This window comes from Coregonus clupeaformis, chromosome 31 (genome assembly GCF_020615455.1).
Source record: "Coregonus clupeaformis isolate EN_2021a chromosome 31, ASM2061545v1, whole genome shotgun sequence".
Lineage (NCBI taxonomy): Eukaryota > Metazoa > Chordata > Actinopteri > Salmoniformes > Salmonidae > Coregonus > Coregonus clupeaformis.
In genome coordinates, this window is record NC_059222.1 from 35,643,874 (window position 1) to 35,659,175 (window position 15,302).

At 44.9% G+C, this 15,302-nt stretch overlaps 1 protein-coding gene across 1 annotated transcript; it reads left to right on the top strand.

The window, feature by feature from the left end:
• The first annotated feature begins 770 nt into the window (after positions 1-770).
• On the top strand, positions 771-14,027 carry ankrd2 (ankyrin repeat domain 2 (stretch responsive muscle)). Its single transcript, XM_041858192.2, has 10 exons — positions 771-840; positions 1,015-1,078; positions 8,065-8,169; positions 11,487-11,630; positions 11,809-11,916; positions 12,389-12,487; positions 12,787-12,885; positions 13,276-13,374; positions 13,560-13,658; positions 13,780-14,027. The coding sequence occupies exons 1-10, from the start codon at positions 773-775 to the stop codon at positions 13,924-13,926; spliced, it is 1,032 nt and encodes a 343-aa protein (XP_041714126.1). The 5' UTR covers positions 771-772; the 3' UTR covers positions 13,927-14,027.
• Positions 14,028-15,302: the final 1,275 nt, after the last annotated feature.

Below are 15,302 nucleotides of genomic sequence, written 5' to 3' on the forward strand. Positions count from 1 at the left end.
ACCTGCTGTTAAACAGTAACAGTCAGTCTCACAGGAACAACAGCCAGTGTGTGTGTGTGTGTGTGCGTGTATTGAGGCTTGTAATGTGTTCTGATGATGTCACACACACCCAGCCTAAGTAATAACTATATTTATTTGCTGCTCTCTAATGTCCTCTTAACCTGAGATTTATATCAATCATCATGACTCATCCTGTTGGATCACACATTTATTAGAGCTCAGATAAGTAGCATGCTCTGGTGGTGGCCTACTCACTATGGTACCCTGACCTTTCCTATCAACTGCTTTTCAAAGGTGTACATGTGACAGTGTGTGTGTGTGTGAGTGTGTGTGTGTGTGTGTGGGGGGGGTGGGGGGGGTTATGGATGGGGGTCGGGGAACTGTGAACAACATTTGTAACATACAAACGCTTTTGTTATAGACTGATAAATCTACTGATATTTGTGTCAAACCGCGGCGCCGGTCTCTGATTGGTTGCTTCACGGTATGAGCCTTGCAGATATTTACAAGGTATCACTTGACTTACTTATAAATAACGTAATCCTCCAAAACTGTGTGTTTACAGGCCTGGAGTCTGGAGGCCTAGTAAAACGACAGCTAACAGGGCTGGCACAGGGGCTGTGCGTAAAAGTAAGAGCTTGTGGAACGAATGCACCCTGTGCTCATGACTCCAGAGCGTGTGTGTGTGTAAGGGGGGGTCACAAGCATACACGCATACATACACACACACACACACACACACAGTAGTAGACCTGTCTACTAGGGTTTCACAATGCCCCTCGTGAGCCTGGCATTCCAATCAGGAAGTATAAGACCACCCGGACTGCCACATCACAGCTGGTAACCAACCGGTCCCCTGAGCAGGCAGACTGATGTTTAGACAGACAATCTGTTTGCTATTCAGCTGTTAGAACTGTTAGATATAGATTGGAAGTGAGGATTGGGAAGTTGTTTCAACCACAGGTTGTGTTTCTGTTGTTTTGTTTCCATTTCAACCCTGAACGAACACCCCAGTATGGAGGAGGATGTGCAGTGGACTACCAATGTGAAAGCAGAACTGGATCACAAGAAATCTGAGGTAGGGGGAAATGATCACTTATTTATCATGTTTTAAATTCAAGATGCATTCTACTGGTAAATGGGTAACATGTCATTGCGTTATCATAAACAACAATGGTGTATTAAAAAACACATTCCTTACCCCAGGACACTTCAAAGGGTGACTATCCAGGAAAACAAAGCAAAGGGAGCACTCTATTGGCTAGTGGGACACTTTCCTGCAAGGCTATGCCTCAGACCTTTTCCTAACCAAGGTTCTAATGAAGGTGGATGAGAGCATCAAGGCTGAATCCAATTCATTACATAATAGACAAATGTTTTACATTGAGAAAGTTGCCTTAGAGCTCAAATAATGCCATCATATTTAGCCATAGATGAGTATGGGGCGGCAGGTAGCTTAGTGGTTAAGAGCATTGCGCCAGTAACCGAAAGGTTGCTGGTTCTAATCCCCGAGCCGACTAGGTGAAAAATCTGTTGATGTGACCTTGAGCAAGGCACTTAACCCTAATTGCTCTGGATAAGAGCGTCTGCTAAATGTATTTAAATGCAGCTGTTTTTTTATCTCAATATCAAATAATTTTTGGGTAACAATGTACAAGAATTTCTCTACACCCGCAATAACATCTGCTAAATATGTGTATGTGACCAATAACATTTGATTTGATTTTGATTAAGTACCTTACTGTTTCAACTAAAATGGTCAAAAATAAACAAAAATAGCTTCTTAACAAATAGCTTCTTGGAAAATTTCTCAAGCAATAATTATGCTAGGACTGTCTGGGAGTGGTCTGAGTGAGGAGGGGAAAACTGAAAATGATCTGTTATTGGCAGAGAGGTTTGGAACTCTTTCTTATTGGTCTATTAACTAATTTACAGCATGGTGATGTCACCATGGAAGGCCAAAACTCCCTCCCACCAAAACAGGCTGAAATTTCAGGCGTTCTATAGCTCTTACATTGAAAGGGCTTTATCATAATTTTCACAATTTCACAGTATTATTTCAACCTCACAGGAAAATCTCTGGGCCTTTAAAACAATCACATATCCTACTGTACATATTAACATAGACACACACGTGTACACACACCCACACATACACACACTTGCACTAGCTGGTGTTAATCGTGTGTGAGGTTGAGTGACCTAAGCTAGCCTTTGCTGTGACTGTGTGACCCATTGACTGTATAAGAATGGACAAAGCCATCAATGACATCACACCATTCATTCCTATGTGAAGACTCAATGGCGCATTTAAAGCTCAGGAAGTCGGTTTTAGCTTGCTAAGATGGCGTCTCTTCCGGGGGGATTCTTAAGACATAAAATGCGCAGTTTGTGCTACTTCAGGAAGTGACATAGCAGGCTGCGACCAGGGGAGAACGACTGTCCCCTCTCAAGTATCTCAAGTTGAAGGCCGACCGCGGACTGCAGGCTGCCGGTAGCAACAAAATTATCTTTATAACTTCTTCTGTGTGCAATTTTAAAGTAATCGGTTCAAGGACATACATCTGGTGTAGAAGCAATTACTGATACCGTGACTGTCTTCTGATTTTTATTTTATTCACACAAATATTGACCATGAAGATTGCCATTTTCCCATTCACTGTATTGGGGGAGCCTGCTTTCTGCAAACAACAGGCTGCAGTTCTTCGGTCAGCCATGAACTTCATGGCTTCAATGAGAGGAGGCAGTTCTCCCCCTGGTGTGACCTACAGTTATCTGAGGTATCTATAACCACGAGACCCTTTGCTGCTTCTGAAATAGTTTACAGCTTATTAACTTAACAGCCTGACCTCTGACATCTGACCTACAGTACCCGATGTAAGCTACCACCAAAGAAAACCGACTGCAGCCTATCTATAGTACATTGCTACATCTTTACAACTAATACATGAAATCAAGTAATTTCTTAATTATAAATAAAGTAATGTCCTTGATTATACATGTATTTTGTTTCATAGACTTTCATAGACATTTGTATGCCATGGTGTCTGCAAGGATTTTACTTCAGGATTTTGGTCTATATTTGTTCATGTTTCACCATTCTAATATCAACATTTCAGTTTGCAATGATTAATTTAAATATTCCATGCAAAAATACATTATATTGAATGGGCAGGTGTTCTAGTAGATTCCTCTATGATCCATGCCCCTCAACAGGTTTGATACTGCCTCCAGGGAGGGATCAAAGTTAAATATTTCCTTCCTCTACAAGCAGACAACACCTAGGGCTTATTTGGGATTCACAGATTTTAATTAATGACTTAATTTACACTTTCTTACAACCAGCAGTTCAGCACTAGAGGGCAATTAGCTTGTTAGTTATAAATTATATTCAGAATACAACCACTAATCTCATGTTACAGTTTTTTTTTATCACTTTAGTGCAGGGGTGTCAAACTCATTTTAGCTCAGGGGCCACATGGAGGAAAATCTATTCCCAAGTGGGCCGGACCGGAAAAATCATGGTATATATAACTTAAAAACAACAACTTCAGATTGTTTTCTTTGTTTTAATACGATCAACATACATCATAAAGCTGGAGCCTGAGGACAGTGTGTCCAAAATAGTACAAGCACAACATCACTATTAATCATAAAACACGTCAAGTTTATTTGAAAATTCTAAAGAAAAAGAACACACAAACACACAATGCCTCAGTGATTAACAGAACTGTTTCACAGATCACAGAACTATATCAGGGTGTCATTTCTCAGGCAGAAATGTAGATAAAAATAATGAAATCCTGTTGACCAAACAAGTGCAAGAACCACAGAGTCAAGAATAGGTTAAATATACAAATAAAATAAAATCAATTAAAAACAATAGCACATCAACATAAAAACATATAAACATAAAGCTGGAGCCTGAGGACAGTGTCCAAAAGCACAACATCACTATTAATCATAAAACACCTCAAGTTATTTGAAAGTTCTGAGGACAAAGAACACACAAACACACAATGCCTCAGTGATTCACAGAAGTATATCACAGATCACAGAACTATATCAGGGTGTCATTTCTCAGGCAGAAATGTAGATAAAAATAATGAAATCCTGTTCCCCAAACAAGTGCAAGAACCACAGAGTCAATAATAGGTTAAATATACAAATAAAATCAATTAAAAACAATAGCACATCAACATAAAAACATATAAACATAAATCTGAAAGCGTTGCTCAAACTCCCGTAACAGTCCAGTTATTTTATCTTTGAACCGCTTCATGTCTGCCACATGTTGGGTCGCGCACACATTTTTCAGACAGGGGAAGTGAGCTGCATCACCACCGGCAAGTTGCGTCTCCCACAATGACAGCTTCAACTTGAAAGAACGTATGCTGTCATAATACTGCGTGACAACTTTGTTGCGCCCTTGCAGCTGTTTGTTCAAGTTATTCAGGTGCTCTGTAACATCCACCATATATGCAAGGTCCGGCATCCATTCTGCGGAATGAAATTCTAACCCTGGTTTGCCCTTTTCTTCCATGAACTGTTCAATTTCTTCTCGTAAATCAAAGAAACGCCTCAGCACAGCACCTCGGCTTAACCATCTTACCTCAGTGTGGTATGGCAGGCCATAGATGTGGTCTTTCTCTCTGAGAAGGCTGTCAAACTGACGGTGATTCAGGCTTCTGGATCGGATGAAATTAACAGTTTGGAATACCACCTTCATGACGTTATCCATCTTTAATGACTTGCAACACAAAGCCTCCTGGTGCAAAATACAGTGAAAAGTAAAAAAATCACGTCCTCCATTTGCAGATTGCACTTTCTCTCTGAACTTTGTCACAACGCCTGCTTTTTTCCCGATCATTGAGGGCGCACCATCTGTAGCCAGGCTGAAAGCGCGGGACCAGTCCTCTCCGACCCTGTCCAGCGCGCCGACGAGTGCGGTAAAAATATCAGCTGCTGTCGTTGTATCTGTCATCGGCACCAACTCCACGAACTCCTCGGTGATGGTCAATGTGTCATCAACTCCGCGGATGAAAAAATGGCCAGTTGTGCAACATCTGTAATGTCCGTGCTTTCATCAATTGCAACCGAAAACGCAATAAATGACTTTACTTTTGCTTCAACTGGCTGTCCAAATCCACTGAAAGATCGGAAATCCTGTCTGCAACTGTGTTTCTTGTCAGGCTGATATTTGCAAAAGCCTGCCGCTTTTCAGGGCACACAATCTCCGCTGCCTTCATCATGCATGTTTTTACAAATTCACCGTCACTAAATGGTTTTGAAGCCACTGCGATTTCATTAGCAATGAGGTAGCTAGCTTTCACTGCAGCGTCACTGATGTCTCGGCTGTGAGTAAACACAGACTGCTGTTTCTTCAGACCCGCCAACAGTTCATTCACCTTCTCTCATCTCCGCTGTCCTTGAAAGTTGTCATATTTGTCGGCATGAAGACTCACATAGTGGCGACGAAGGTTATATTCTTTCAGCACTGCAACATGCTCTGAACACACCAAACATACAGCTTTCCCATTCAATTCCGTGATTAAATAGGATGACCATTTTTCTTGGAACACTCTGCACTCTGCGTCCACTTTTCTCTTTTTTGACAGAGACATATTGGGGCAATGAGGGTGCCAAAGCACATAATGTTAAAAGTAGAAGCCGTAATAAATATCGCGGGCAAAACAAAGTAGCTCATTGGCTGCACGTGCTTGACCTACTTGCTCTGCCCCGGTATAAACAGTTTGCTTGCTTAACACAATTTATATTGCGCCATCCAGTGGACGCAATTGGAACAGCAGTTTATTTTGTTGAAAAATTGCAGCGCATTTTTATACTTAAAAAAAATATATTATTATTATTATTTTTATTTTTTATTTTTTTTAAATCATCTCGCGGGCCGGATTAAACCCGTTTGCGGGCCTGATCCGGCCCGCGGGCCGTACGTTTGACACCCCTGCTTTAGTGCAATATTCACAAGTATGCTGTACATTTTCACAACTCTTAGTACAAAACACAAAACACATCATCAGACAGGCAGTTGTTTCAAAAGTCTAAGCACATCTTCAATTGACTAAGTATAATACACAAAATCATACAGTAACTTTTTCACAAACTCAATCAGTGTCATCTAGAAATACATGTTTTACATTGCATACATGTTCATATGAAGTAATTGTCTTTCACAATGCAATGCTCACATTACTTTTGATATGATTCTCTTCTCTTTTGTTAAAATACATTTTACTATTACTTAATCCGACTGCTCTTTATTGATCGTCACTTAAACGTTTGGTAAACCTATAGATTTTACATTTAAACTGGTTTGTCTACTACAGATTTTGAGAACTACATAATGAAAATGTACGTCTGTAAAGTAGAAACATAAAAAGTGTAATAAATATACCTGAATGTACTACTATGATGATGACTATTATGATTTGACTTAACAGTAAATGTAAAAAAAGATCTGTTATTGACAAGATCAGAGATGTACTGGATGTAACAAATCAAATCAAAGTTTACTGGTCGTGTACACAGATTAGTAGATGTTACAGCAGGTGCAGTGAAACGCCTGTATTTCTAGCTCCTACAATGCATAAATAAATACAATACCGATGCGAAAATAATCCAGAAATTCCAAAACAAGAAAGAAATGCATCCCTATACAGTAAACATGTATCTGGGGTGTTTTTGATGGGGAGGTTTCACACTGCTTTACTAAAATGTCATTGGCCAATACAGTACTTTAACATAGGCCAATACAGTACTGTAATAATGACCAATACAGTAGTATATGCCATTTACGTAGCAGACACTTTTATCCAAAGTGACAACAGTCAGTCCACACATTTTGGTATGTGACCCCAGTGGAAATCGAACCCACAACACTGGTGTTGCTAGTGCCATGCTCTTACTAACTGAGCCACACAGGACCACTACAATACAATACTGTAAAATACAATACATGATTACGTTACAGTTGGAAGGTGTATGATTGCCATCCCAATGACCACACCACCCTCCTTCAGGCCATGAATGAGGCATGCAATGACATCAATCCAGACCTATGTCAGGCTTGGAATAGCCATGCCAAAAGGTTTTTCCCCCAGGAGCATGAACAATTAAGATATTTACTGCGGTTTCGATGAGAACCTATGGCCAAATGATCAAGACAGGCTTGATGCAAACTAGTGCTGCTAAACATGATGTTTCATTTGATTACATTGTGAAATATGTTTCAATGATTACATTTACATTTTAGTCATTTAGCAGATGCTCTTATCCAGAGCGACTTACATGAGCAATTAGGGTTAAGTGCCTTGCTTAAGGGCACATCGACAGATTTTTCAACTAGTCGGCTTGGGGATTAGAACCAGCGACCTTTCGGTTACTGGCACAACGCTCTTACCCACTAAGCTACCTGCCGCCCTTTGATCGCACATGGGATAGAAATTATGGAAATGTCATGTTTAGTCAATTGTAATGGGTAGTGTATTGCCTAATGTGAAAACAGTGTAATGTACTGTACTGTAGCTGTAGCTTAATACATTCAAAGGGCAATTTTTAAACATGTATCTTACATTTTTTGCTATTGGATTAGCTGGTTGTTAAAATAACTAAATCATTATCGTTATGTTGTGTTTTGGTGATTAAACCAATCTACTCATTATATTTCACAGCAAACATATTTTGGATCAATGGTTGTGTGGTGAAAGATGTCTGCAAACAAAATGGATGCACAATGAAAGGTTTTGAATGTAAAACTGGCTGCTTTACAAGTGTTGCCAGTTTGGAGTTTTGTGCGAACAGTTTTTAAAATTAACCACATACTTGTGAAAATAGTACCAAAGCAATTTTAAAAAACTGTAAACATAAGTACTCTTACTGCAGGCACAGAAGGATTACGCCAGTTTTCTACAAATGGAAAATAATATTTTGCTTGGCTTTCTATTTTTGCATTTCTGTTTTAATTGTAAAGTATATTAAGGTGTGTTTTTCAATTCACTTTAGATAGAGTTACGATTTGAATATAATTTCTATGTTATTAACCAGCGTCGCAGAGCGCGAGCGATGAAGCTGGGACATATAAAGTGGGACACACCTGAACAGGAAGAACCAGGCAGTGAACCCACCAATCACAACGTTGAAAGCATCCAGGTAAAGTAAAAGTAAAAATAAGTAAACTGCTCATACATTTGGTGTCACACCCTGGCTCTGGGGACTCTATATGTTGAGCCAGGGTGTGTAGATTCTATGTGTTCTTGTTCTATGTCGGTATTCTAGAGTTGTGTTTTCTATGTTGGCCAGTGTGGTTCTCAATCAGAGGCAACGAGTATCAGCTGTTGCTTGTTGTCTCTGATTGGGAGCCATACTTAAGCAGCCAGTTTACCCACAGTAGTTGTGGGATCTTGTTCCTTTTGGTTTGTTCCGTGTTGGTTGTGTTTAACCTAGGACGTCACGTTATTGTTTTGTTCTTGTTATCACTATCGATAATAAAGTATGTTCGTTCATCACGCTGCGCCTTGGTCTACTCCGTTCAACGATCGTGACAGAAGATCCCACCATACCAGGACCAAGCAGCGTGTCCAGGAGCAGGCAGCCTGGACATGGGAGGAAGCGCCGGGTAAGGAGCTGGAGAGGTTGGCGATGGCCCAGGTGGGCCAATTGTGGTCCAGGGAGGACATGCTCGGGGGAAAAGGGCCATGGGCTAAGGTTAAGGCCCTGGCAAGAGAGGAGCAACGGCGTCAACAGTGTTGTCGTCGGACGGACGAGAGGCAACCCCAATATTTTTTTAGGGGGGGGCACACGGCATGGGCGACGGGGCAGCAGGAGGCTGCCACAGGGCGTATTGGGAGATTAGGAGAGGAGGCCACCGGGTTTGGGGGGCCAGAAGGCAGGTTGGCGGAGCCTGGATGGAGAGCAGAGCCAACTCCCCATACTCAGGCATGGCAGCATGAGACTGGGCAGGTTCCGGGGTATGCGGAGCTGCGTACTGTGCCACGAGTGGTCCGGCATAGTCCGGTACGTCCTGTGCGAGCACCCCGCACGTGTCGTGCGAAGGTGGGCATGCAGCCAGGACGGAGTGTGCCGGCTCAGCGCTCGTGGCCTCCAGTGCCTCTCCTCGGTCCCGGATATCCTGCGCCAGTGTCACGTGCTGTTATGCCAGTACGGGTACACAGCCCTGTACGTCCTGTGCTGATGCCTCACACAGAGTGTGTGAAGGTAGGCATTCAGCCAGGACGGGTTGTGGCAGCTCTTCACTCCAGGTCTCCTATCCGTCTCCACAGCCCGGCCCGGCCTGTTCCTGCTCCTCGCACCAAGCCTCCAGTGCGCGTCGCCAGCCCGGCCCGGCCTGTTCCTGCCACTCGCACCAAGCCTACGGTGCGCGTCGCCAGCCCGGCCCGGCCTGTTCCTGCCCTTCGCACCAAGCCTACGGTGCGCGTCGCCAGCCCGGCCCGGCCTGTTCCTGCCCCTCGCACCAAGCCTACGGTGCGCGTCGCCAGCCCGGCCCGGCCTGTTCCTGCCACTCGCACCAAGCCTACGGTGCGCGTCGCCAGCCCGGCCCGGCCTGTTCCTGCCACTCGCACCAAGCCTACGGTGCGCGTCGCCAGCCCAGCCCGGCCTGTTCCTGCCACTCGCACCAAGCCTACGGTGCGCGTCGCCAGCCCGGCCCGGCCTGTTCCTGCCACTCGCACCAAGCCTGGGGTGCGAGTCGTCAGCCCGGTAAGGCCCGTTCCTGCTCCACGCACCAAGCCAGGGGTGCGAGTCGTCAGCCCGGTAAGGCCCGTTCCTGCTCCACGCACCAAGCCAGGGGTGCGCATCGTCAGCCCGGTACGGCCCGTTCCGGCTCCACGCACCAAGCCAGGGGTGCGCATCGTCAGCCCGGTCCGGCCCGTTGCTGCTCCACGCACCAAGCCAGGGGTGCGCACCGTCAGCCCGGTCCGCCCGTTCCTGCTCCACGCACCAAGCCAGGGGTGCGCATCGTCAGCCCGGTCCGGCCCGTTGCTGCTCCACGCACCAAGCCAGGGGTGCGCATCGTCAGCCCGGTCCGGCCCGTTCCTGCTCCACGCACCAAGCCAGGGGTGTGAGTCGTCAGTCCGGCACAACCCGTGCCTGGGTCACCGGTGCCTGGTCGGGTACCGGTCAGCTGCTCCACACCGGAGCTTAAGCAATCCGCTCCTACGATGTCCAGTCCAGCTCCAGCCAGCGGGGCCAGACCGGACCAGGGGCGCTACGGGGGGATTATTGGAGGGTGGTGGGCAAGCCCGGAGTCGGAACCGCCTCCGAGGAGGAATGCCCACCCAGCCCTCCCCTGTTTGGTTTAGGTTGAAGCGCGGTCGCAGTCCGCGCCTTTGGGGGGGGGGGTACTGTCACACCCTGGCTCTGGGGACTCTATATGTTGAGCCAGGGTGTGTAGATTCTATGTGTTCTTGTTCTATGTCGATATTCTAGAGTTGTGTTTTCTATGTTGGCCAGTGTGGTTCTCAATCAGAGGCAACGAGTATCAGCTGTTGCTTGTTGTCTCTGATTGGGAGCCATACTTAAGCAGCCAGTTTACCCACAGTAGTTGTGGGATCTTGTTCCTTTTGGTTTGTTCCGTGTTGGTTGTGTTTAACCTAGGACGTCACGTTATCGTTTATTGTTTTGTTCTTGTTATCACTATCGATAATAAAGTATGTTCAACGATCTACTCCGTTCAACGATCGTGACATTTGGTTATGTATTCACCCTCAGTTACATTATAGTCTGTGAATCCTACATTCTATATCCAGCAATAGTTTATTGTCAATAAATTTTATTTAGCTCTCTTTTACCAGGCTTGTTATTGAGACAATATTTAATTATATTCACCTTTATTTTACACACAACCTACTCACATCTATCTCAAGAGGCTGTTTATATTTCCCCAAGGTTGGTTATTGCCAACAACATTGCTCTATTACCAGATATTTTGTTGAAAGCATGTGCTCGTTTATGATCACAACCAGGCTATGAGGTTACCATGCTATGAATGTATCTGGGCATTAGCCACTTCAACATGAGCCCCTGGCATCTCTGCTTTTACAGGCACCCTGACCCTCTCACACCCTCGCCCCTTCTATGCCCTGTAGTAAATCAGGTGTTGGCTAGCTACTGTTCAAACAGCTGTTGGTTTACACCAGACCCAGAATAAAGGAAGGGATGCCAGTCACTCATACCAGACTCTAGGGCTGGTGTATGAAGAATGAGTGAATAGTAATACTTTTAATAGTTAAGACAATATTACATATACTACCATGATAAATGTAATCTGTCTTGTGTTTTGGCAGTCGTATTCTTTATTGTTGTTGTGTCAAACTGTTGAGAGAGAGAGAGACAGAGAGAGCGAGAGAGAGAGAGAGGAGAGATACTGTAACTGAACTCAACTGCAGCAGATAACTAACTGTGGTAATGAGAGCTGATTCTGAGTCAGTCTGTCATCTTGTCTCCCCTAGGCAGAGGACAGAGAGAGGAATTCATTTTCAGAGGGGGAGATAGTTGATCAGGGTGGACCAGAGAGCATCCAGGAGATCTGCCAGAGGAGGAAGTTGAAGAAGAAGACTCGGTCCTCATCCAAGGTGGCTGTGGACGTGCCTGTGGTGAGGCAACATATATATATATTTTTGGAGCAATATTTATCTTTCAGATTTCCAGTTTTATGTATAAATGATGACCGGAACAATGCAGAATACTCTGATTGTCATTTTTAAGAGTGGGACCAGGGTTTGCTGGATCAGTTGATAAGTCCCAGAGAGTCTGTGTGTTTGTGTTGGTCAGTTAGGACCTGTAGACACTTTTGACTTCATGAAGGCAGTGACTCAGGGTAAACTCAAAGTGGTGGAGAAATATCTGGAAGATGGAGGAGACCCCAACTTCAGTGATCAGGTAAGTAATAGTCTCTATGGTATATGGTCTACTTAGGACCTGTGTTTTGGTTAATCATGTCACATGATCTGGATTGTAACCTTTATTACGCTTTTTCATCAAACTGACCACTTTTCCTTAAATGTCACATGGTCCAGCACCATCCTCAGACAATTGCTTTCATTTTTGATCTAATTCTCATGTCTGGAAAAGGCTTAAAATAAAGGTTAAAATCCAGGTCATGTGACATGATTAACCAAAACACAGGGCGCTGGGTATACTTCACAAAATATATTTATTTACTTGTTGAAAGATCTGGCCTCAATAGTTCAAAGTTCATTTCAACTGTAAATTGAAATGATTGTGGCCTAGCTATCTGCCATGGCCTTGCAGTACTGTAGAAGTAGCACACAATACAAAAAATAAAAAATTGTACCTTTAACCTCAGACAAATATAATTTTAACAGTCTTACATAACTAAATATTTTTCCAGTTAAGGAGGACAGCACTGCACTTTGCCTCCATCGAAGGACACTCTACCGTTGTCCAGAAGCTTCTAGAGAAAGGAGCTAACGTCAATTCTAAAGATCGGGTGAGAGACTCTTGCCATTACTACTGTATGTTCTATAGTCAATGATAAAAGCTGTGAAATGACATAATTGACATAATTGTGTTTTTAACTCCAATACTAGGGAACAAATTGACTATTTTTTATCACACGTACAGTATGTAACCTAACCTCTTAGATGTAACCTCTATATAACCTCAAGTATTGTGCTCATAAATGGATAATTGATTAGGTTAGGGCTGTGGAATGGAAAGCTAGTGATGAATCAGTTGTTAAGCCTCAGACATTGTAGAGTGAAGGCGGCCATGTTGTGTGTGTTCCAGCTGGAGTCCAGAGCTGTTCACTGGGCCTGTAGAGGAGGAAGCCTGGCAGTCATCAAGGTCCTCCAGAAACATGGAGCTGACCTCAACATCAGAGACAAGGTGAGACGTGGGTGGGTGTGTCATGATGCATTTGTGCGACTATAGCTACTGACATTTCGTTCATTATGGAGTTACCCAGCTAATAGAATGGCCATCTACCCATAGCCTTATCATTTCACCAGTCCAGGGTTGTCCTCAGTGGGGTTCAGATATATTAAGAACAGACATGTTTCTCTGTCCTTTGACATGTAGAATTGGGAAGATTTCAGCTACAAGGAATTGTTATCTGCAACGTCTTTCACGAAGAGGAGATGAGGAGAGATGTGCCCATGGTGGCTCTAACTCACTCTCTCTCTCTCTCTCTCTCTCTCTCTCTCTCTCTCTCTCTCTCTCTCTCTCTCTCTCTCTCTCTCTCTCTCGCTCTATCTCTCTCTCTCCCTCTCTCCATAGCTGATGGCCAGCCCTCTCCATGTGGCCACCAGGACAGGCCATGCTGATGTAGTGGGATACCTGCTGAACAGCGGAGCAAAAATCAACGCCAGAGACAGGGTAGGATGTCATGCATTCTCACTGCATCATACCTGGTCTAATATGATATTGTAAGTCAGTTTTGGTGAAATACAATAAACAAACATCATTGTTACGATATGGCTCAACATTATCTTGGTTGTCCTCATATTGTCCTCATTATCTTCCTGGTCCTCATAGTGTAGTATTGTAATTGTGTATTCCAGGAGGGGGACACTCCGCTGCATGATGCTGTGCGCCTGGGCAGATATAAGATACTCAAGCTGCTCATTGTTGGAGGGGCTGACACCAGGCTCAAAAACCATGTGAGTATCACATCTTCTCAAATAAAACTGGAGGTTGGCATTGACATTTTCTATTCAAATGTGTATTTTTGCGTCCGTGTGTAACTGTTTGTTCAGTCATGCATGTGTCTGTGTGTTTCAGGAGGGATTTACAGCAGTGGAGCAGGTGAAAGAGTGGCAGTTTGACACCAAGGAGACTCTGGAGAAACTGGAACAGCTGAGGGAGGTGGGTCTGGTATCCCCACTGTTACCTCCCTTACCAGACCACCAAATCAGCCTTCAGCCCTAAACCTCCACATCCCCACTGTTACCTCCCTAACCAGTCCACCAAATCAGCCTTCAGCCCTGAACCTCCACATCCCCACTGTTACCTCCCTTACCAGACCACCAAATCAGACTTCAGCCCTAAACCTCCACATCCCCACTGTTACCTACCTTACCAGACCACCAAATCAGCCTTCAGCCCTAAACCTCCACATCCCCACTGTTACCTCCCTTACCAGACCACCAAATCAGCCTTCAGCCCTTAACCTCCACATCCCCACTGTTATCTCACTAACCAGTCCACCAAATCAGCCTTCAGCCCTGAACCTCCACATCCCCACTGTTACCTCCCTAACCAGTCCACCAAATCAGCCTTCAGCCCTGAACCTCCACATCCCCACTGTTACCTCCCTAACCAGTCCACCAAATCAGCCTTCAGCCCTGAACCTCCACATCCCCACTGTTACCTACCTAACCAGACCACCAAATCAGATTTCAGCCCTGAACCTCCACATCCCCACTGTTACCTACCTAACCAGACCACCAAATCAGCCTTCAGCCCTGAACCTCCACATCCCCACTGTTACATCCCTAACCAGTCCACCAAAACAGCCTTCAGCCCTGAACCTCCACATCCCCACTGTTACATCCCTAACCAGTCCACCAAATCAGCCTTCAGCCCTGAACCTCCACATCCCCACTGTTACCTCCCTAACCAGTCCACCAAATCAGCCTTCAGCCCTGAACCTCCACATCCCCACTGTTACCTCCCTAACCAGTCCACCAAATCAGCCTTCAGCCCTGAACCTCCACATCCCCACTGTTACCTACCTAACCAGACCACCAAATCAGATTTCAGCCCTGAACCTCCACATCCCCACTGTTACCTACCTAACCAGACCACCAAATCAACCTTCAGCCCTGAACCTCCACATCCCCACTGTTACCTACCTAACCAGACCACCAAATCAGCCTTCAGCCCTGAACCTCCACATCCCCACTGTTACATCCCTAACCAGACCACCAAATCAGCCTTCAGCCCTGAACCTCCACATCCCCACTGTTACATCCCTAACCAGTCCACCAAATCAGCCTTCAGCCCTGAACCTCCACATCCCCACTGTTACCTCCCTAACCAGTCCACCAAATCAGCCTTCAGCCCTGAACCTCCACATCCCCACTGTTACCTCCCTAACCAGTCCACCAAATCAGCCTTCAGCCCTGAACCTCCACATCCCCACTGTTACCTCCCCTAACCAGTCCACCAAATCAGCCTTCAGCCCTGAACCTCCACATCCCCACTGTTACCTACCTAACCAGACCACCAAATCAGATTTCAGCCCTGAACCTCCACATCCCCACTGTTACCTCCCTAACCAGTCCACCAAATCAGCCTTCAGC